The 20346-nt window shown below is 54.6% G+C and overlaps 1 protein-coding gene across 1 annotated transcript; it reads left to right on the forward strand.

Moving 5' to 3' along the window:
* Positions 1-237: 237 nt before the first annotated feature.
* Positions 238-19222, forward strand: LOC135894702 (myosin light chain kinase, smooth muscle-like). Its single transcript, XM_065422840.1, has 10 exons — positions 238-253; positions 2606-2702; positions 5065-5268; positions 5962-6179; positions 7387-7510; positions 7589-7741; positions 10874-10994; positions 11288-11384; positions 18293-18430; positions 18963-19222. The coding sequence occupies exons 1-10, from the start codon at positions 238-240 to the stop codon at positions 19220-19222; spliced, it is 1428 nt and encodes a 475-aa protein (XP_065278912.1).
* The last annotated feature ends 1124 nt before the right edge of the window (positions 19223-20346 follow it).

Raw genomic sequence — 20346 nt, forward strand, 5'->3', positions numbered from 1 at the left:
GGAAGCTCTCTGCATCCCCACTGTCCGTCCAACCACTCAGCCTGTCCTGGGCTGGCCCGTGGTACGACAGGGAGTGCGGTCCAGGCTACCTGGTGGAAGCCCAGCGAGTCAGGACGTGGGAGTGGCACACGCTGACCAGGACTTGCAGAGCTGTGTGGAGTCGCAAGGGGAGAACTGGTGCCAGGTCTGACCCGCCAGCGCCTACGGGCTCAGCGGCCCCAGCCAGGAGTGGGCAGGATGTCCCAAGGAGAAGGTAAAGTGCTGAATGTCCGGGCTGACACCTTTCAGTGCAGTGGGGTGCTTCCCTCCCACCCTGTCCTCTGCCACTGCCTGGGGCAGCCACCACCGCTGCCACTGGGGAAATGAACTTACAAACCCTTCAAGCAGCTGTGATGCCTTTGACAAGGGGAGGTCGTTAGCTATTTGCCCGATGGGCAGGCAAAGCCAGACCCAGATCTGGGGGCTCTGCCCAGCCAGGGGTGCTTGAGCCCAGCATTTAGAGTTTATTTTGCAAAGTGTAACAGGATTGGAACTAAATCAACTCTGGTTTGAACGTAACAAATCTGTGGGTGCATGGGGATGCCAGAGCTGTCGCAATGGAGCACGCCATGGCCGTGCTGAGCCAGTGGAAACCAAACGTCCTGGGCCCTCTGAGCTAACGGAGAATTGCCCCAAACTGCGTGGGGTGTAGGGCCTGTGACTCCTGGTGAGCAGTGCTGGCTCCCTGCCCTCCCTCTCCCATGGCACCGATAAGGTTTCTTGTCTCCCTGCCCCCATCTCCTCCTTCTCCCTGGATCTCCCCTGTCTCCATGGTCACCCTCATCCTCTCACTCCCCTCCAGCTCCGTCCCACCCTGTTTCTCGTGTTGCCGCAGTGCCTAGGGACCCGGGTTGTGCTAGGTGCTGTACGGACTGCACAGACACGGTTCCAGCCTCAGCCTCCACGTGCTCGTGACCCAGGATTTAGACCATGCCCAACACAAACCCAACCTAGTCTCTGTTGGATGGAATAACTGGTCCCAGAGAGTCAAAGGTGTTAACGTGACCACGTCCACACTGCACAACACCAAACACTTAAACATGGGTTGGGCTTTGGTTTGAGTACAGAGACCTTGTGGTACAGAGTACAGAGTCCCATGGCAAACATACCAGGCACTTCCTGCCCATGTCTGGACGTGGTTGGTTAGGGAGAGAGAGAGAGACTGACTGACTGACTGACTAAAGCATTTGAAGGTGAAATCGAATGGTTCTGCAAAACCAGCTTAATCCAAACTCCTCTAAGTCCCTCTGTCCCAGAGCCCCAGGATCTGTGCTGCTCTCCAGCTTTAATCCGTCCTTTGGAGCAGCCCCTTCAGTGTGCCAGTCACCCAAGGGATCGCGCTCTTCCCTAAGGCCACACCTCCAAGGCTGAGCCTCTGCCCAGCGAGTGAGACAGCCTCCTGGTCACAGACGTTTAGGCTCTTCAGGGACCAGAGCCCCTCGGCAAGTGTTTGCAGTGAGGCCCGGCAGCCTTTTCAGAACAGAGCAGGGTTTGTCAGTCAGCTGGACGCAGCATCGGGACGTCCTGGGGTCAGCACAGAGCAGCAAAGGATCAGACGAGTCTGGGTGCTGCACCCAGTCAAGCTGCCTTGGTACCCCTTTGGCTCTGGCTCTCCGTCTCTCTCTGCCACGTCTCTCCCAAGAACTCACCCGTAGTCCAGTCACCCGACACCTTTCGGTCCATCGTCCAGCTCCTGCACACCCTTGCTGGGTTCCCATGCTCCACCTGCCGGAGATTCCCCGGGATAAGTGTCGATTTCTCAGTTGTTCGGGCTGCCATGGTCTTTGTGGACCCTCCACTGATATGGGTCAGTTTCAGCCAGTCCTTTAACGAGCCCTTCATCCCACCCCAGACAGTTACCTGGCACCCCCCCCCCCACACACATGTTTCCTGCACAGCTTTTTAACCCTTTCACCGCCACTGGGTAGCAAAGTACAGAGGGAAACTGAGGCACACCTAGGAATCATCAAAATATTACAGAACATTTCCACTTCGTCACACCCTGCTCCAGAAAGAGGATATTGGATAGCGCCTCTTATGCTTCCAGACAGCCCTGGGAAGGAAAGGGCTAGTTCTGCTGTTGAATTGCGAGTGGATCGCTGTGATTGGTGGTAACTTTGTCTGTCAAAAGCAGGAAGGCAAAGGGGGAGAAGAGAGAAGTTGGGAGAAATACAGAAGTTTTCGGGGTCCAAAGCAGCAGGTCAGTCTGAGACGGATGCTCTGGGCTAGCATGACAGCTGTAGCTCTGGACCCTGGCTCCCTTCCCCAGTCTGAGAAAATATCTGCTGGTCTGGGCAGGTCCCTTTTCCTGCATTAGTCCTGCTCAGGCAGGACAAAGCTGGATGGGCTGTCTCCTCCCATCCTGCTGGTGCTGTCGGGCACAGCTGGTCTCAGGACCAGGTGAAAAGCTGGGAGAGAGAGAGGACAAGAGAGGATAGTGGAGGACAGAAAGGGGTGCATGAGAGAAGGGCAGTCGGAGCAGGACTCCCGTGTATCAGGCTGGGATCCTCGCTAATGTGTCGCTCAGCTGCTCGTCGCCCGCACTGCCCTGTCTCTCTCCCTGCAGGTGGGAGAAACAAGGAGGCGCTTGAATACCAGGACGTTACAATAAACACCGTGGCGAAGGCTTCGGACCTGTACACCCAGCTCGAGAAACTTGGGGTGTAAGTCGATGCTGGGGTTCATCTGCAACAACCGGACTCCGCGGTCTTGTCCCCAGAGATGCCCTGGGGCTCTGGCTTGCGCAGCAGAGATGACTCGGGGAGGGGGCGCTCCCTGTTCTGGTTCTGCGTGTGTTTATGGCAGAGTGTAATGGAGAGGCTGCAGGGCTGGGCGTCAGGAGACCTGGGTTCTCTACCCGGTCCTGTCCTTGACCCCCTGGGTGACCTCAGGCAAGTCACTTCCCTTCTCTGCCTCGCTGTTTTCCCTTCCACCCCTTGGCCGGTCATGTTACAAACTCTCTGGGCAGAGGCCGTCTTCACTGTGTCTGTGCAGCACCTGGCACAACCAGGCCTCTGGGCACTAATACAGCTAGTCTGTAAAGCCGTGCAGGCGCTCAGAGGCCACAGTGATGGGCCGAGCTGGCTGGGGGACAGGAAGGTGTCGATGTAAATGACCAGGCTTTTTCTGGCTGCATGGGAGAGCTGAAGCTCCTGGCCTCGGGCCCCGTTTTCCTGTATTTCCTTGGTTTGTCGTGATTGGCCGCAGGGCCGTCCCTAGGCATACGCAGCATACATTGCTTCTTAGGGCACCCGAAAATTTGGGGCACCACTGGGACCAGAGGCGCCAACTTCTCGTCTTGCCAGGGGGTGCTTGATGCCCCTGCCTCCGCTCCAGGCCCTGCCCCCACTCCACCCCTTCCCCCAAGCCCCCGCCCCGCCTCTTCCCCGCCCCCTTCCCTGAGCGCGCCCCATCCCCGCTCCTCCCCTTCCCTCCGGAAGCGCTGGGAGGGAGGGGGAGGAGTGGTAAGCGCAGGGCCACCGGCGCAAGAGGCACGGGGGGAGGGGGGCAGAGGTGGGGAGCTTGGTGCCGTGGGCGCTCCAGCAGGTAAGAGCGGGTCGGCTCCCACACACCCAGCATGTGCTGCAGCCTCCTTACTAGGCAGAAGGCAGGGGCCGTATTCACAGAGCCGAATGCGCCGGCGTAGGGGCACCAGTTTAATATTACTGCGTAGGGCCCCATAAATCCTAAGGACAGCCCTACCCGGACCCCCGGTTTAGAACCACTGCCATAGAGGTGCTGTGGCAGCATTTCCAAAGCAAAATCTTTTGGTTTTCCAGAGTTTGGGCTTTTGATGCAAATCAGTATTTCCCACAGAAAACAGCTGCTCTTTGCGCCAAACCAGTACGTGGGTCACCTTCCTCTGAAGCCTCAAGCCAGAGGTGGGATCCAGGCCTGTGTGGACCCGATGTCTGAGCCACTGGAGCAAGTCCTCCCAGGAGCTGTATTATTATTGCATTACCATGGCGCAGGAGTCCCCCGACGTTTTTTACCTCACCCCCCCTTCCCGCTGTCCCTTCCCCACCCCCCCATCCCGCCCCTGGGAGCAGGGCCATGGTTGGGGCTGGAGCCGCAGCCGGGCTGGGACCCAGGGGCCAAGGCCCACCCCGAACCACAGCTGGGGGTGGGGCTGGTAGCAGAGCTGTGGTTGGGGCTGGGGGCCAAGGCGGGGCTGGGGCTGGGACCAGGAGCAGAGCCGCTGCCAGGCCAGGAGCCAGGGACTGAGGTCAGGGCCGCAGGTGGGGGTGGGGACAGAGGTGGGGCTGGAAGCAGAACCGCGGCCGGGAACCGGGGCCACAGCTGGGAGTGGGGCTGGAGCTGGGCTGGGGGCAGAGCTGGGTGACACTTCCTCTCTGCTCCCCATGGGGGCTGGTCCAGGCCTCGCTGCACCCCCTGAACATTACTCCACTCCCCCCTAGGGGGGCGCACCCCACCGTTTGGGCACCACTGCCATAGAGCCTAGGAGACCCTGTCCTGGCCCAGGCCCCTGGCGGGCTGAATGAAAAGCCAGTCCCTGTCCCAAAGAGCTGACAATAGAAGTTCATTGTCGCTGTCTGCCAGCTGTACTAGCCGGGGCGGCTCTATGGCTTTTGCCGCCCCACGCACGGCAGTCAGGTGGCTTTCGGCGGCGTGCCTGCGGGAGGTTCACCAATGCCGCGCCTTCGGCGTCCCTGCCGCCGAATTACCGCAGGACCGGCGGACCTCCCACAGGCACGCCGCCGAAGGTGGCCTCACTGCCGCCCTCACAGCGACAGAGAGGCCGCCCCCCGCAGCTTGTCGCCCCAGGCAGGCGCTTGCTGCGCTGGTGCCTGGAGCCGGCCCTGGTACTAGCTGTTCTGTCCAGTTCTCCCTGGGGATCCCCAGCTGTCGAGTTCAAATCCTGGTGATGCTGGGATACACCTAGGAGCTGGCCTGGAGCTCCCCATTCCCACTGTGAGCTGCTGCCCCAGCAGGCCAGGGGCTGGAAATGCAAGCTGCCTTGCTGGGCGGGAAGCAGGAGACAATCCCCCCTCTGGTCTCTCCCAGTGGGAAGTTCGGGCTGGTTTACAAGCTGCAGGAGAAGGCCACTGGGAAGATCCGGGCAGGGAAATACTTCCGGACGCGGACACCCAAGGAGCGGGAGGCAGCCTGCAGGGAGGTGGAGCTGATGAACCTGCTGCATCACCCCAGGCTGGTGCAGTGCCTTGCGGCCTTCCAGAGCCGGGCGGAGCTGGTGATGGTGATGGAATAGTGAGTGGGGCGTGCTGGGCAGGTACAGGGGGTGGGAGCAGGGGTCTGAGTAGAGCAGCCTCAGCCGACTCGCTCGCTGCCAGGTGCATGGAGGGGGCGAAGGGCACTGCTCTGTGCACAGGTGTTCCTGGCTGCACCTCGAAGGGGATAGCAGACGTCCCACCTGCGCAGGCTCCGGCCCTGCTGCCCTGGGCTCCGCGTGTTCTGGGGTGTGTGTGCCCGGGGGCGACTCGCAGACGATCGATCGGAGTTGAATGGGAGGCTGAGCCTAGAAGTGGGCAGTGTCTGCTGAGCCCCCCGCCCCGCTTTCTGGCATTAGGAGTGGGTGGTGCGAATCCAGGCTCTAGCAGAACCCCTGGCCTCTTCCTGCTTGAGACCTTCGCCGTCCAGAAGGGATAGCAAGGCGTGGGATTTCCAGATGGGCCAGTGCCCAGGGCTGCAGCCTCCAGCCCCTAGCGGGAAGAGAGGGATCGGGGTCGGGAAGGGCTGTTCACACAGGTTTCCGGATTTGACTTGGTTGGGTGTCTTTCCTCCCTGCCCCCAGGACACTGTGTCCAAGGGGCTTCTCCGTGTACCTGTTAGTTGAGTTTAGTGCCTGGGTAGCGGGGTCTGGGCCGGCACTGCTGTGGGTGCAAGATAGAGCCGGCCCTCGGAGCGAATTCCTAGGACAGGCTGCCCCTCTGCTCCTGGCAGCGTCGCGGGCGGGGAGCTCTTTGAGAGGATTGTGGATGATGACTTCGAGCACACGGAGCCCACCAGCATTCAGTACATGAGGCAGATCCTGGAGGGGATCCAGTACGTCCATCGCCAGAGCATCGTCCACCTGGACCTCAAACCCGAGAACATCGTCTGCGTCAGCACAAGCAGCCACTGCGTCAAAATCATCGACTTCGGCCTGGCACGGAGACTGGGTGAGCGAGAGGGGCCCGGCTGTGCAGCCCTGTCCTGGGATCTCCCCTCTCGCTGTCCTGGAGCTAACGCCGCCTCCACGGGGGAGAGGCCCTGATTCAGCAAAGTGCTGCTGCACGTGCTTAACCTTATGTTCCTGAGTCCGTCCCTATTCAGCAAAGCGGAGACTTCCCTGTGTGTCAGGAACAGGGGTGGGCAGGGGGGTCCCAGGAAATAACCAGCCTGACCCTTTGCCCAAAACTGCAACCAAACCTGCCACATTGGGCATCCCCCTTGACACCCCTGGGGCCTGGCTCTGGGGGCAGCTGAAGTCAGTGGGAGCTGCCAGTGCCCGGCGTCCTGGCAAATTGGCCCCCCAGCTATGGCGAGGGCTCGCCCAATCTGCGTTGAGCCTGGGCTTGCTTCTGTGACTGTGGCTTTGCAGTGCACCTCCCTGGCTCTGGGTGGAAGCTGAAACCCCCAAGGAGGCTGGTGCTGGGGCGTTTGGAGCTACAGGGACTTTCCTGCAATGTTTCCTGCCCACTTTCGTAGAGCGAAGACACTGGGCAGAGCAGTGGGCTGGCGCTCGGGGGACCCGGGGTCTATTCCCAGCCCCTCTGTGCTTCGTCTCCCTGTCTGTAACGTGAGGGTGGTGACATTGCCCTTGCAGGGGAGTTGGGGGCTTTGTCCTGAATGTCTGCAGAGCACTGGAGACTCACAGAAGCAAGGTGCTGTCAACGTGCCAAGTAGATTCCCCACCTCTATTGCAAATTCAGCTCCAGCTCCATTTCAGTTACATGCCACCGGGGATGCAAAGAACTGGTCTCTGCTCGTGCACCTTGGCACTGGAGAGCGCCAAACCAGCTCCTGCTGGGCTCAGACGAGGGACAGTCCCTTGGGCGTAGGCTGCAGTCCCCAGCTCCCTGGGCACGGTCAGAGTCAATGCGCCCGACTCTGGTGTCGGGCTGGTCCTGTTTCCCCTTCTGCCCTTTGTCAGCTCTTGGGGCAGGGCCTGTCTCCCGCTGTGCAGCACCCTGCACAGGACTCCAATATCAGGTATGGCCTCTCCATGCTGCTCCCCTGCACGTGGGTAATTGCTGCTGCAGCGCATTGCAATGGGGATGCCAGAGACATGGACACGGGGAGGCTGTGCTGCCCCCTTGCTGTTGCTGGGGGAAGCACGGTCTGCAGGGATGGGGATGCTGGACTGCTCCTCTCTTGCCCCTTCAGATCCAAAGAGTTCCGTGAAGGTGATGCACGGCACCCCAGAGTTCATGGCCCCGGAAGTGATTGCCTTTGAGCCGGTGGGATTCACCACGGACATGTGGAGCATCGGCGTGATCTGCTACATCCTGTACGTTGCTCCCCGTTAACAGCCTTTGGGGCAGAGGTCCCGGCTGAGCGAGTAACAGCCTCTTCTCTTGCTCCCCAGGCTGAGTGGGGACTCCCCCTTCCAGGGGAACAGTGACATGGAGACGCTGCACAACATCACGGCTGCCCAGTGGGAGTTTGATGAGGAGACCTTCTCAGAGATCTCCCAGGAGGCCAAGGACTTCATCAGCCAGCTACTGCAGAAAGACAGCCGGTAGAGCAGCTGATGTTGGGGGGAGGGAGAAGCGGTACTACCCAGAGTGTTCAGGGGCTGGGGGAGAAAGAGCACTCCAAGGGGATGGGGGGAGCGGCACCGGGTGCGGAACTGCGGCTGGGGACTGAGAGGTTGGCCCTTCCCAACACACACACCTCCTTCCCCCAGCCCTGAGCAGGTGGTTGGGAGGGACACTCTCCATGGGGAGACAGGCCTCCCTGGGGGAGGGCATGGGAAGGCCTGGGTGGGGATGGGAGCCCGGATAGCGAGTAGGGGCGTTTGCCAATGCCTGGGAGAATGGGTGACACTGGATAAGAACATAAGAGCAGCCAGACTGGGTCAGACCAAAGGTCCATCCAGCCCAGTATCCTGTCTTCCGACCGGGGCCAGGTGCCCCAGAGGGAATGAACAGAACAGGGAATCATCAAGTGATCCATCCCCTGTCGCCCATTCCCAGCTTCTGGCAAACAGAGGCTAGGGACACCATCCCTGCCCATCCTGGCTAATAGCCATTGATGGACCTATCCTCCATGAGCTTATCTAGTTCTTTTTTGAACCCTGTTATGGTCTTGGCCTTCACAACATCCGCTGGCAAAGAATTCCTCAGGTTGTGTGAATGTGTGAATGATAACAGTATTGGCAACCTCCAGACATCAAAGACCATGAGTCAGAACCTTAAAAATCCTGAGATTGGCCCCACCAATCATGATTTAAAAAACATAATCGAGCCATGGGTTTTAGTCCGTCTTGACTTTAACTCCCCTCTACGCCTTTGTGTGTGCGTGTGCGTGTGTGTGTGCGCGTGCATGCTCAGATGGAGACGTGCTGTATTCTGGAGGGCTCAGATATATTCAAGGAGAATTAGAACGAAGCTGATGCAAGATGGTTAAGTCTTTGTTTTATTTGGGTTAGCCCTAAGTGACAGGAGACTTATTTCAATATCCTTGTAATGCTTCTGTTAATGGCTACAGCTTATGACAAGCTGGGTAACTGACCAGGAGGACATGAGGGAGAAAAGACCATCTACTAACTCGCTAAGGCAAGAGAGAAATCAAAGGGGAGCGTGAACGAATGTGCTCCTAGAAATGAGCAGGGTGCGTTGCAAACGAATGGTGAATCAGTTGCTGAAGTCTGGAGTGACTGTTTTGAAAGAGTGATGAGCGAGGAGAACTGAAGGAACTAAGAACATGTGAGCCAAACCGGGGTGTGATAGATTGCAAGCAGGAGGAAGAGATTGTAGAGGCACTTGGAAAAATGAGAGCGCACCTGGGCCAGATGAAGTCCGGGTGGATGCGCTGAAGTCATGGGGAAGGGAAGGCATAGCGTATTTTACAAGTCTATTCAATTATATTCTTAAGAAAGAGAAAATGCCAGATGAATGGCATAAAATCCCCGTGGTGCCCAGTTTTAAACCTACAGGAGATATTATACTGTGTGCTAATTATCGCCCAGTGAAGCTGATGTCATATGCTATGAAAATATGGGAGAAGAATATCGAAAAGCATCTCTGTGGAGCAGTTGAAATTTGGAAAGGTCAGTGTGGATTTACGCTGGGAAGGAGTACAATTGATGCTCTATATGGTCTACGAATCCTCAAGGAGAAGTTCAGAGAAAAGAGATGGTCTTTGTGGGCTTGGAGAAGGTGTACGATCATGTCCCGAGAGAATTAGTTTGGTTTAGTTAGTGTCAGAGAAGTGTGCTGGAAGGATGTGTTTGTCTTGTCCAGGCTACATGCAATGGAGTGACTATTGTAGCCAAAACCGAATGGGACTACAGTAGAGATTTCCAGAAAATGCTGGCCTGCACCGGGGTCAGCGCTGAGCCCTGCTTTGTTTGCCATTGTCTTGAATGTGATAAGTGAGACTATATGAAGGGAGCCTTGGAATTTGCTGATGACTTAGAGATATGGGCAGAAGATTGGGAGGCCCTGCAAACCAACTTTGAACAGTGCAACACAGTTTTGAGCAGGCTGGACTTAGAGTGAACATTGGTGAGACTTAGGCTGTGATAACTGAGAGAGGAGGACTCCCCAGAAAGGATGTTGCGAACACCTGAGAAACACAAAGCGTTCTCTATCTGTATCGCCGTCTCCCAGTATTTTTCAGTCAAGGTTTATGTGCGTGGCCCAGATCTCTCCATGAAGAATATCTTTACAACCCCAACCGCCTCTGAGTTTTCTGTAGCTCAGTCCAGTGACTATATTTATAACCCCCAAATGTTATTAGTTTTTAAAATAATCAATTCAGTCACAATCAAAGTATTTCAAAAATAATTTTAAACCCTTCTTCTCTTTGTATAATTTCGATAACACCTGCATACCGGTATGCATTATCCAGCAATTGCAATCAATTATTTAGTTTTTAATAAAATCTCATAATTGTCCCAATAGCTAAAAATAATTCACTTCAATTTTTAATTATTCATTCTCCCCCCCCCTCCAGCCTCACCTCTACTCCTCCTACTGTTCTTCACCCCCTTTCCAGGACCTGGGGGGCAGCTCCAGGAGCTCCTCACCCTGCTCTGTCACTATCCAGGCAGGTGCTGGGGGCAAGAGTGAGCAGCAGAGGCACCGTCCTGTCCCCATTGCTCCCAGGGGTGTGGGGTCGCACTGGGCTGCTGGGCTCTTTGCTCCCCTCCCCACCCTCCTTGTGGGGCAGCAAGTGGAGGGGACAGACTCTGCTGGCTTCTGGTAGGGCTGAGCTTTGTGAGAGGCTGGAGCGTCTCCTGGCATCTCCAGATGGGCTCTGGCCCCCCCTGGAATCCGTCACTGCAGAACATCAAGAGTCGGCAACACTGGGATAAACGGAAATCCCAGAAGGCACGTAGGGCCTCTGGGGAGGGCAGCGCGCCTGTGGGAGCAGGAGCCAAAGAGACAAAGCTGCAGGTGTTGCCACCCCCTTGCCCTTCAGCCCCCCCAGCTCACACCAAGACCAGAGCGTCCTGCTTCCCATGCCTGGAGCCCAGCCAGTGGGGCCCATGAGGGTGGAGCTGTCACTGGCTTGACCTCCTCCCAGGCCACAGAGCCTGGAGCCCACTGCGGAGATCACTGCCCATCTCCAAAGGGCGGCGAGTCAGTGCCGGCTCTCCTGAGCGACGGAGCTGCACTAACCCCCCCCATGCTGTCGCCCCCAGCTGCCGGCTGCCCAGCGACCAGGCCCTCGCGCACCCCTGGCTGCAGAAGACTGAGCAGAGCGAGACGAAGGTTCTGTCCAAGGAGAGGATGAGGCGATTCATGGCCCGCCAGAAGTGGCAGGTGCGTTTTGGTGCCGGCTCTGCTGGGGCTGCCCTCTGCCAGCTGGACAGGGTGTGGCCCGCGCTCTGTGGGGGCCATGCGATGACCCGGTTGGGAAAGGGGCTTCAGGAGAGAGCTCCCCCCCTGCCATGGAGCCGGGGCTGCCCAGGCCGCTGTCCCCTGGGGGCAGAGAGGTCTCCTGCCCTTCAGCGCTGGTGCGGGCCAGCCTGTGCTCGGGTCTGTGGGGGTAGGGGAGTGATGGCTCGTTCCCAGCCGGCTGGGATTGGAACCTTCTCTGCTTCTTTCCTCTCTAGAAAACAGGCAACGCCGTGGTGGCCCTGCGGAGAATGTCCCGGCTGGCCCACCAGCTGGATGATGCGGTGACCACCCCCAGTGCCCAAGAGAAGGGAGGTAATGGCCCAGCCTGTCAGAATGTGTTAAACACGCCCCCCCCACACACACACACACACAACCAGCACAGGCTCCTTGTCCACGCCCCGGGGCCCTTTGACTCTTAGCCCTGCCCTCCCTGTCACATCTACCAGCTCACCCAGCCACGGCTCCTGCCTCCACGCAACCAGCAGCCTCCAGCCCCTGTTCTGACTCCTGCACCCCCCCCCCACACCCCATGCCCTGACTCTTGCACCCCCCCCCCCCACATCCCCACCCCCACCCTGAGCACCAAACGGGAGCTCCTGCACCACCACCCCCACGCACATTCCCACCTGCACCCCCGGTCTGGGGTCCCGGCTGCTGGGCCCTTGCCAGCTGGGGTCCCACAGGCCCCGCTCAGCCCACTGCCGAACTAGGTGAATGGAACCCCAGGCTGGCAGTGGGCTGAGTGGGCTGGTGGCGTAAGATCAGCGTTTTAATTTAATTTTAAATGAAGCTTCTTAAACATTTTGAAAACCTTGTTTACTTTACATACAACAGTAGTTTAGTTATATAATATAGACTTAGAGAGAGAGACCTTCTAAAAACCGGCACGCAAAACCTTAAGTTAAAGTGAGTAGTGAAGACTTGGCACACTACTTCTGAAAGGTTGCCGACCCCTGCTCTGGATGAAATACAGACCTGCAGCTGGGCGGTTTGTGGTCCCTGATTTCTTGCGGAAGGATGGTGGCAGCTGAAAAGCACTGTGTTAACAATCCCGTTGTGCCTGGGGAACGTCACAGTCCTGGTGGAGCCCCATCACGGAGAGAGGTCGTCTCTGGAGCAGTCCAAGCCCATCTACTGCAGGCTTGGAGGATCAGGCTGTTGACAATGAGTCCTGGAGTGATGGGCTTTATGTTAAACGTATGCCACTTAACTGGTGAGCTGGTGTCTGCAGACCCAGCTGGAGGTCTTGCACGGCTGCATTTCCTCCTGGCACAGAGCACCACAGCAATCCAGCCTCAGTACATGAACCAGTGGTGCCAACCCCACATCCCTCAGTCTGTTACTAGCTAGAGCTGGGAGAAGACATTTTAGCAGCTGTTGGGTTATCTGTCGCTCGTTAGGTATCTAGTTTGATGAACAGTCTGGAAGAACTCCAGGGCTGAGATCCATTTTGGCAAGCTGAGGCAGATGCCCTCAAGGGAAGGGGATGTTGTGGGGCTGGCTAGTTGTTCAAACTGATTTTTCCTTGACCCATTGACTTCACTGCCATCTTGCCTGAGTTTTCATGGATTCATAGGATTTTTTGTTTAATTTTAAGACCAGAAGGGATCCCTGTGATCATCTAGTCAGCCCCCTGCGTGACACAGCATAGGACTTCCTTGGACTGATTCCCGCTTAGAGTCCATTAGCTGCCATTGCAGATCTTTTAGAAAAGGTATCTGGTCTTAATTAAAAACTTGCAGTGCTGGAGAATCCAGAACAGCCCTTGGTAAGGTTGTTCCAGGGGTTAATTACCCTCACTGTTAGCAATGCGCGCCTTATTTCTGCTGCGCATGTGGCTAGCTTCATCTTCCAGCCATTGGATCTTGTTAGCACTTGTCTGCTAGATTGAAGAACTCTCTCCTATTAGAAATCTCCTCCCCAGAGAGGTACCTGCCCTCTATCATCAAGTCACCTCTTAACCTTCTCTTTGATAAGGTAAATAAGAACATAAGAACACAGGGATTTGGAGCAATCAAATTTTTGAATTGCTCCACTCCGGCTCCGCTCCAGCTCCGGGCAAAAATCTACTGGTCTGTGCTCCAGCTCCGGGCTCCGCTCCAAAGCCCTGTAAGAACGGCCACACTGGGTCAGACCAATGGTCCATCTAGCCCAGTATCCTGCCTCTGACAGTGATCAGTGCTAGATGCTTCAGAGGGAATTAACAGAACAGGGCAATTCACTGAGTGATCCATCCCCTGTCCTCCAGTCCCAGTATCTGGCAGTCAGAGGCCTAGGGACACCCAGAGCATGGGGCTGCATCCCTGGCCGTCTTGGCTAATAGTCATTGATAGGCCTGTCCTCCATGAACTTATCTCATTCTTTTTTGAACCCAGTTATACTTTTGGCCTTTACAAAATCCCCTGCCAATGAGTTCCCCAGGTTGACTGTCCGTTGTGTGGAGAAATACTTCCTAGCCAAAAACTCAAAAGGTAATAACAAAATGTTTAAGTACATCAGAAGCAGGAAGTCTGCTAAACAACCAGTGGGGCCCCTGGATGATCGAGATACAAAAGGAGCACTTAAAGACGATAAAGTCATTGCGGAGAAACTAAATGAATTCTTTGCTTCAGTCTTCACGGCTGAGCCGGCTTTTGTAGGTGACAAATCTGAGGAATTGTCACAGATTGAAGTGTCATTAAAGGAGGTTTTGGAATTAATTGATAAACTTTACAGTAACAAGTCACCGTGGCCAGATGGCATTCACCCAAGAGTTCTGAAAGAACTCAAACATGAAATTGTGGAACTATTAACTATGGTTTGTAACCTATCCTTTAAATCAGCTTCTGTACCCAATGACTGGAAGATAGCTAATGTAACGCCAATATTTAAAAAGGGCTCTAGAGGTGATACTGGCAATTACAGACTGGTAAGTCTAACAGTCTGTTCGCTTTTTTGACTGCTGCTGTACATTGAGCAGATGTTTTCAGAGAACTATCCATAAAGACTCCAAGCTCTCTTTGAGTGGTAACAGCAATTTAGACCCCATCATTTTATATGTAGAGTTGGGATAATGTTTTCCAATGTGCATTACTTTGCATTTATCAACACTGAATTTCATCTCCCATTTTCTTGCCCAATCACCCAGTTTTGTGAGATCCCTTTGTAACTCTTCGCAATCTGCTTTGGACTTAGCTTTTTTGAGTAGTTTTATATCATCTGCAAACTTTGCCACCTCACCCCCTTTTCCAGATCATTTATGACTAGGTCCCAGTACAGATCCTCGAGGGACCTAAGATCCCTGTAAGCTGCGTGGCCACACGGCCATGCAACAGGCTATCAAGGCCTGCACAGGCCCGCAGCCACAGGGCCTGGGCTGAAGAGGCACCTCTCCCTTGGCCCCAGCAAGAGAGAGCTGGGGGGAGTCCTCTCTCCCCACCACAGCCCTGGGGCAGCCTGCACCCCAAACCCCTCATCCCTGGTGCCACCACAGAGCCCTCATCCCCAGCCAGAGCCCTCACCCCCTGCACCCCAACCCTCTGCCCCAGCCCTGAGCCCCCTCTCACACTCCGAACCCCTTGGCCCCACCCCCACCACACATCACCTCCATATTGGTGCACATAACAAAATTAATTCCGCACATGGATGTAAAAAATTAGAGGGAACGTTGTGGGGGACCCTGCTATTTATCTGTCTCCACTGTGAAATTTATTCCTACCCTTTGTTTTCTATCTTTTAACCATTACTGATCCATGAGAAGATCTTCCTTCTCATCCCATGACTGCTTAAGTCTTGGATGAGAGACTTTGTCAAAGGCTTTCTGAAAGTCCAAGTACACTATATCCACTGGATCACCCTTGTCCACGTGCTTGTTGACCCCCTCAAAGAGATTGGTGAGGCATGATTTCCCTTTACAAAAGCCACATTGACTCTTCCCCAACATATCGTGTCCATCACCTGTCTGATAATTCTGTTCTTTAGTATAATTTCAACCAATTTTCCTGGTACTGAAGTCAGGCTTACCGGCCTGTAACTGCCAGGATCACCTCTGGAGCCTTTGTTAAAAATTGGCATCACATTAGCTATCCTCCAGTCATCTGGTGCAGAGGCTGATTTAAGCAATAGGACACATACCAGAGTTACTAGTTTTGCAGTTTCATCTTTGAGTTCCTTCAGAACCGTTGGGTGACACCATCTGGGCCTGGTGACTTATTACTGTCTAATTTATCCGTTGGTTCCAAAACTTCCTCTAGTGACACCTAAGTCTGGGACAGTTCCTAAAAAGAATGTCTCAGGTGTGCGAATCTCCCTTGTGTCCTAGATGGGGCTCCTCCAGTCTCTCACAGCAAGGCAGGTTTTCTAATCCTTTATTCATTCTCATGGTTCTTCTCTGAACCCTCTCCAATTTACCAACATCCTTCTGGAACTGGGGACACCAGAGCTGGACACACCAATGGCATCACGCCAGTGCCAAATACAGAGGTAATATAAGTTTGTTCATGTTTCCCAGGATCGCATTAGCCCTTTCGGCCACAGTGTTGCACTGGGAGCCCATGTTCAGCTGATTATTCACTATGACCTCTGAGTCTTTCTCAGAGTCCCTGCTTCCCAGGATCCAGTCCCCTGTCCTGTAAGTATGGCCTGTGTTCTTTTTTTCTGAGAGATTCACATCTAGCTATATTGAAATGCATGTTGTTGATCTCTCTCTCAGTGACCTCTTCCGCATTTACCATTCCTCCAATCTTTGTGTGACCTGCAAACTTTATCAGTGAGGATTTTATCTTCTAGGACATTGATACAAATATTAAATAGTGTAGGGCCAAGAACTAATCCTTGTGACTATGTCCTGTTCAACTGCATTTAGTGCAACTGCTGCTGGAAGACTGTTAGGGTTGGATGTTTGACAATTGGTCAATAGTGTCAAAAATGGTAAAATATTTTAAAGCACTAATTATTAGAACAGTAACAAAACAGAGTAAGAATTGATGGTCTCCAATAGGTGAGAGTTGGGGCTGGTCTACACTATGGATCTTGATGTGTGAAAACGACCCCCCCCGTTACATCGACTTAATGCGGTGTCCACGTTGGCGGGAGATGCTCTCCCGCCCATGTAGCTTCCATGTAGCCTCTCACGGAGGTGGAGTTTGCCGACGGGAGAGCGCGTCTTCAGCAGGAGTGGCACAGGTGCACCAGTGTAGTGCGGTCGTGTAGACTTGCCCTTAGATACTTGTACCTATTACAAAAACCAAGATTTTTCACTCAGAAAAATGTGAAACGATGAAATGAAGCTTTAAAAATGAAAATAATTATCAGCTGTAGTTACAAAAGAGGAATGAAATTAAACAGAAATAAAACACCCAGAACAACTATAAAAGACTCTTCAAGCTACTTAATGGCTGTGCATCTGTTCTCTTTCTGTTGGGGGAGGAGGGCTAGTGACTGTGACCCCCTCCCCCACTCCCTTGGGAGTTAAGTTCAACAGGTTTGTCTAGTCAGGTTAGACTGTAGACTCTTCGAGGCAGGGACCATGTCTTTTTCCATATTTAATGTGCTTTGTAAACCACCATGTACACTGATGGCCTGGTATACAAATAAAGATACACATAGAATGTCTGCTCTAGAAGATTCCAACCAGTCAAGATGCTCAACTTTCAATTAGTTCAACTTTTTCCCAAAAAGGTGGCATTAGCATGTATTGAAGTGGGTGGTCAAGACATTGAAGTAGGCTTGCCAACAGATAGCACCATGATGCAATGAAAAAAGATAGGCCATCACCTACATCAGGGCATTCTTGCTGTAATATTTGACAATATTTGGCCATGGTCAAATAATAGGCAGTTAATTGACATTATCTGACTGATCAATTGACTGGCTTGTCGAGCCGATACCGTGTCCAGTTCTGGTGTCAACAGTTCAAGAAGGATGTTGATAAAACTGGAGACGGTTCAGAGAAGAGCCATGAGAATGATTAAGGAATTTGAAAACTTGCCTTGTAGTGATAGACTCAAGGAGCTCGACCTATTTTAACAAAGAGACAGTTCAGGGGTGACTTGATCACAGCCTATAAGTACCTACATGGGGAACAAATATTTGGTAACGGGTTCTTCAGTCTAGCAGACAAAGCTATGACAAGAGCCAATGGCTGGAAGTTGAAACTGGCCAAATTCAGACTGGAAGAAGATGTACATTATTAACTGTGAGGGTAATTAACCATTGGAACAACTTGCCCAGGGTCGTGGTGGATTCTCCATCGATGGAGATTTTTAAACAAGACTGGATGTTTTGTTGATTTGCTCTAGTTCAGGGGTCAGCAACCTTTCAGAACTGGTGTGCCGAGTCTTCATTTATTCATTCTAATTTAAGGTTTCGCGTGCCAGTAATACATTTTAATGTTTTTAGAAGGTCTCTTTCTATAAGTCTATAATATATAACTAAACTATTGTTGTATGTAAAGTAAATAAGGTTTTTAAAATGTTTAAGAAGCTTCATTTAAAATTAAATTAAAATGCAGAGCCCCCCGGACCAGTGGCCAGGACCTGGGCAGTGTGAGTGCCACTGAAAATCAGCTCGTGTGCCGCCTTCAGAAATTCAAAGAGGAATTAATTCAGCTAGTCTGACCTCCTGTATAACACAGGCCACCATCGGGTTGTGCTGATCACCATGGTCCCTTCCATAGGTGCTGACTCCGTGGGTGCTCTGGGGCTGGAGCACCCACGGGGAAAAATTGGTGGGTGCTTTGCACCTACCAGCAGCTCCCTGCCCCCCCCCCAGCTCACCTCCGCCTCCTCCCCTGAGCACGCCGCCGTGTCCTGCTTCTCCCCCCTCCCTCCCAGCGCTTGCGCCGCGAAACAGCTGTTTTGCGCGGCAAGCCTGGGAGGGAGGGGGGAGGTGGGGGAACGCGGCGCACTTGGGGGAGGAGGTGGGGCCAGGGCGGGGATTTGGGGAGGGGTCCAATAGGGGCAGGGAGGGGTGGAGTTGGGGCAAGGGTGGAGTCGGGGCGGGGCTGGGGGCGCGAGCACCCACCGGCGCAGAAAAAAGTTGGCGCCTGTGGTCCCTTCTGCCCTTGAGACCTGTCAGTTTGTCAGTCTTTGAACTCTTTGATCCATGTGGACCATGTTCATTTTGTATCATTCTAGTTTTATAATCAATAGATTTCAGATTTTGCTGCAGCCGCCTGCTCTGCATATGAACCTTCACATACTAACATGTCGCTTCCCGCCCCCACCATCCCCGGTCCCCAGAGCTGGGCCACAGCCAGGAAGAGGATCAGATCTGCACCTTCCTGCCTCAGCAGATCGAGCCGGGGCCTAGCTTGGAGCCGCTGAAGGACCAAGTGGCAGTGGAAGGCAGCCGTACCTGCCTCCAGTGTCACATTGAAGGTAACTTCCTATGAAAGCCTGCAAGGCTGCGCACCCCCTCAATGACTGAAGTCCTTGGAATGACCTTGTCCCCTGGCAGGGTGCTTGCCCTCAGGGGCAGGCTCTGCAGGGCCTAAATTGCTCTTGTGCAACAGGGGAAGCCTTGTGCATGAATGGGGGCTGCACATCTGTCAATACAATCTGTAGCCTGACAGCTGTGTGCTTTGAACTCTCACAAGCTAAGCAGCGTCGGTGCTTGGATGAGACTTTCTTGGGATACCTTGGTACTCTAGGCAAGGGGGCGTTGATGCACTAGGTGGTTATCTTGTACTGGATTAACGCCTGGCATGGTGCTAGGCGCTGTGTTGCTGAATGTGTCTGTCCCCTGGTAGAGGACACAGCAGTGCAGCACTGGTTGCAGGGTGGTTAGGGACCTGAGAAGCTGTGATGTGACACGCAACTTGGGAGACCCAGTAGGGTCAGATAAACATCCCAAAATTCTGGGTGGCCCGGTGGACCTTTGACCCATCACTGTGGCCTTCTTCCCTGGCAGGTTTTCCCCACCCAGAGGTGACGTGGCTCTGGAACGATGCCCCTATCCAGGAACGGCCTCGGCTCCCCATAGACGAGGAGGAGAATGGAAGCTGCTCCCTCACCATTGCGAGGCTCTCGGTGGAGGACACGGGGCACTACGTATGCAGGGCCACCAGTGCCGTAGGGGAGGCGGAATGCAGTGCCAGGCTGATGGTACAGAGAGGCAGCAACACGCAGACGCCAAATGCAGAGGAGGGCCCTGGAACTGACCAGCCGTGAGAGCCGCAGGCCATGGGCTCTCTGCCCGGCATTGGTGGCATGGCCTGCAGGAGGCGCTCTGCTTCCAGTCCGGCTCTTTCCCTCATCCGTCGTTATTTTTAACTCCATCGCTGGGCTCCGGGAGTGAACCTTGCTGCGCTCTGCTTCCCACTGTGCCGGGACGTGGCAGGCAGCCACAGAGTGGGCAAGAAGGGCCCAATCCTGCAGGCCCCAAACAGGCAAATCCCCAGTCAATCCATTTCCCAGTGCAGGGAGTCTGGCCTGTGAGGATTGAGCCCGAAGTGCCTAGACCAGCCTCTCTGCTTCCACCTCCCCTCTGCCAGGCTGGGCCCTCGTGGCCCAGCTACAGGGCAGCACAGGGCGGGAGGGTGGATTTCCCTTAACTCTGCAACCTCTCTGAGCCAGGGGCAAGGCTGGTCCCGCTGCCCCACCGAACATGGGGCAAAGTACAAACCAAGGGGCAGGTTGCTCCCGCCCCCCAATGGTGGTAACAAACTCAGCTGTAAATCTCATTAAATCCCAATATACTGGCTTCAGCCAGCGTATGTAGCGTGTGGGGTCACTCAAGTATCAAGTGTTTTGGTTAGAACGGCTCCAGCCTCCATGCCCACCCCTCCAGCTGGCCGAGGGCCTGACGGAACGAACACGCCTTTTGGCCCGTAGGGTACCAGCGATCACTTAGGCCTGTTTCCCTGCCCGCGGGTTCCAGCCACGTGTTCGGAGTTCAGCTTGGTGCTGAAGTCTCCAGAGGTTGCTGCTTTGTTTTCTCTCTTACCTGCTGTTCAGCAGACACCTGCCCGTCAGTAGAGACTCCAGCCACGGCGCCCCCTGTCTGACAGAGCCCAGAGGTAGCTGGGTTCTTGCAGGATTAATGGCCTTTTTCAGAAGTGGGAGCTAAAGTGCCCACAGCACTCCAGAATTACACCGCGGGCCCTCCAGCCAGTGCGAGAGCGAAGGGTTCGCCTAGCCGACGCCCTAGGGACTGGAGCAGGGCAGACCGCGGGCTCCGGCCCAGTGCGAGAGGACGGATGGTGGTTTGTGCGGTAGTAGTGCCCAGGACTGCAGTGCTGTACAGAGCCCCTGCCTCGAGGAGCTGCTAGGCCTGACCCCGAACCCCCAGCTGA

The sequence above is a fragment of the Emys orbicularis genome, chromosome 25, assembly GCF_028017835.1.
Source record: "Emys orbicularis isolate rEmyOrb1 chromosome 25, rEmyOrb1.hap1, whole genome shotgun sequence".
Classification (NCBI taxonomy): domain Eukaryota; kingdom Metazoa; phylum Chordata; order Testudines; family Emydidae; genus Emys; species Emys orbicularis.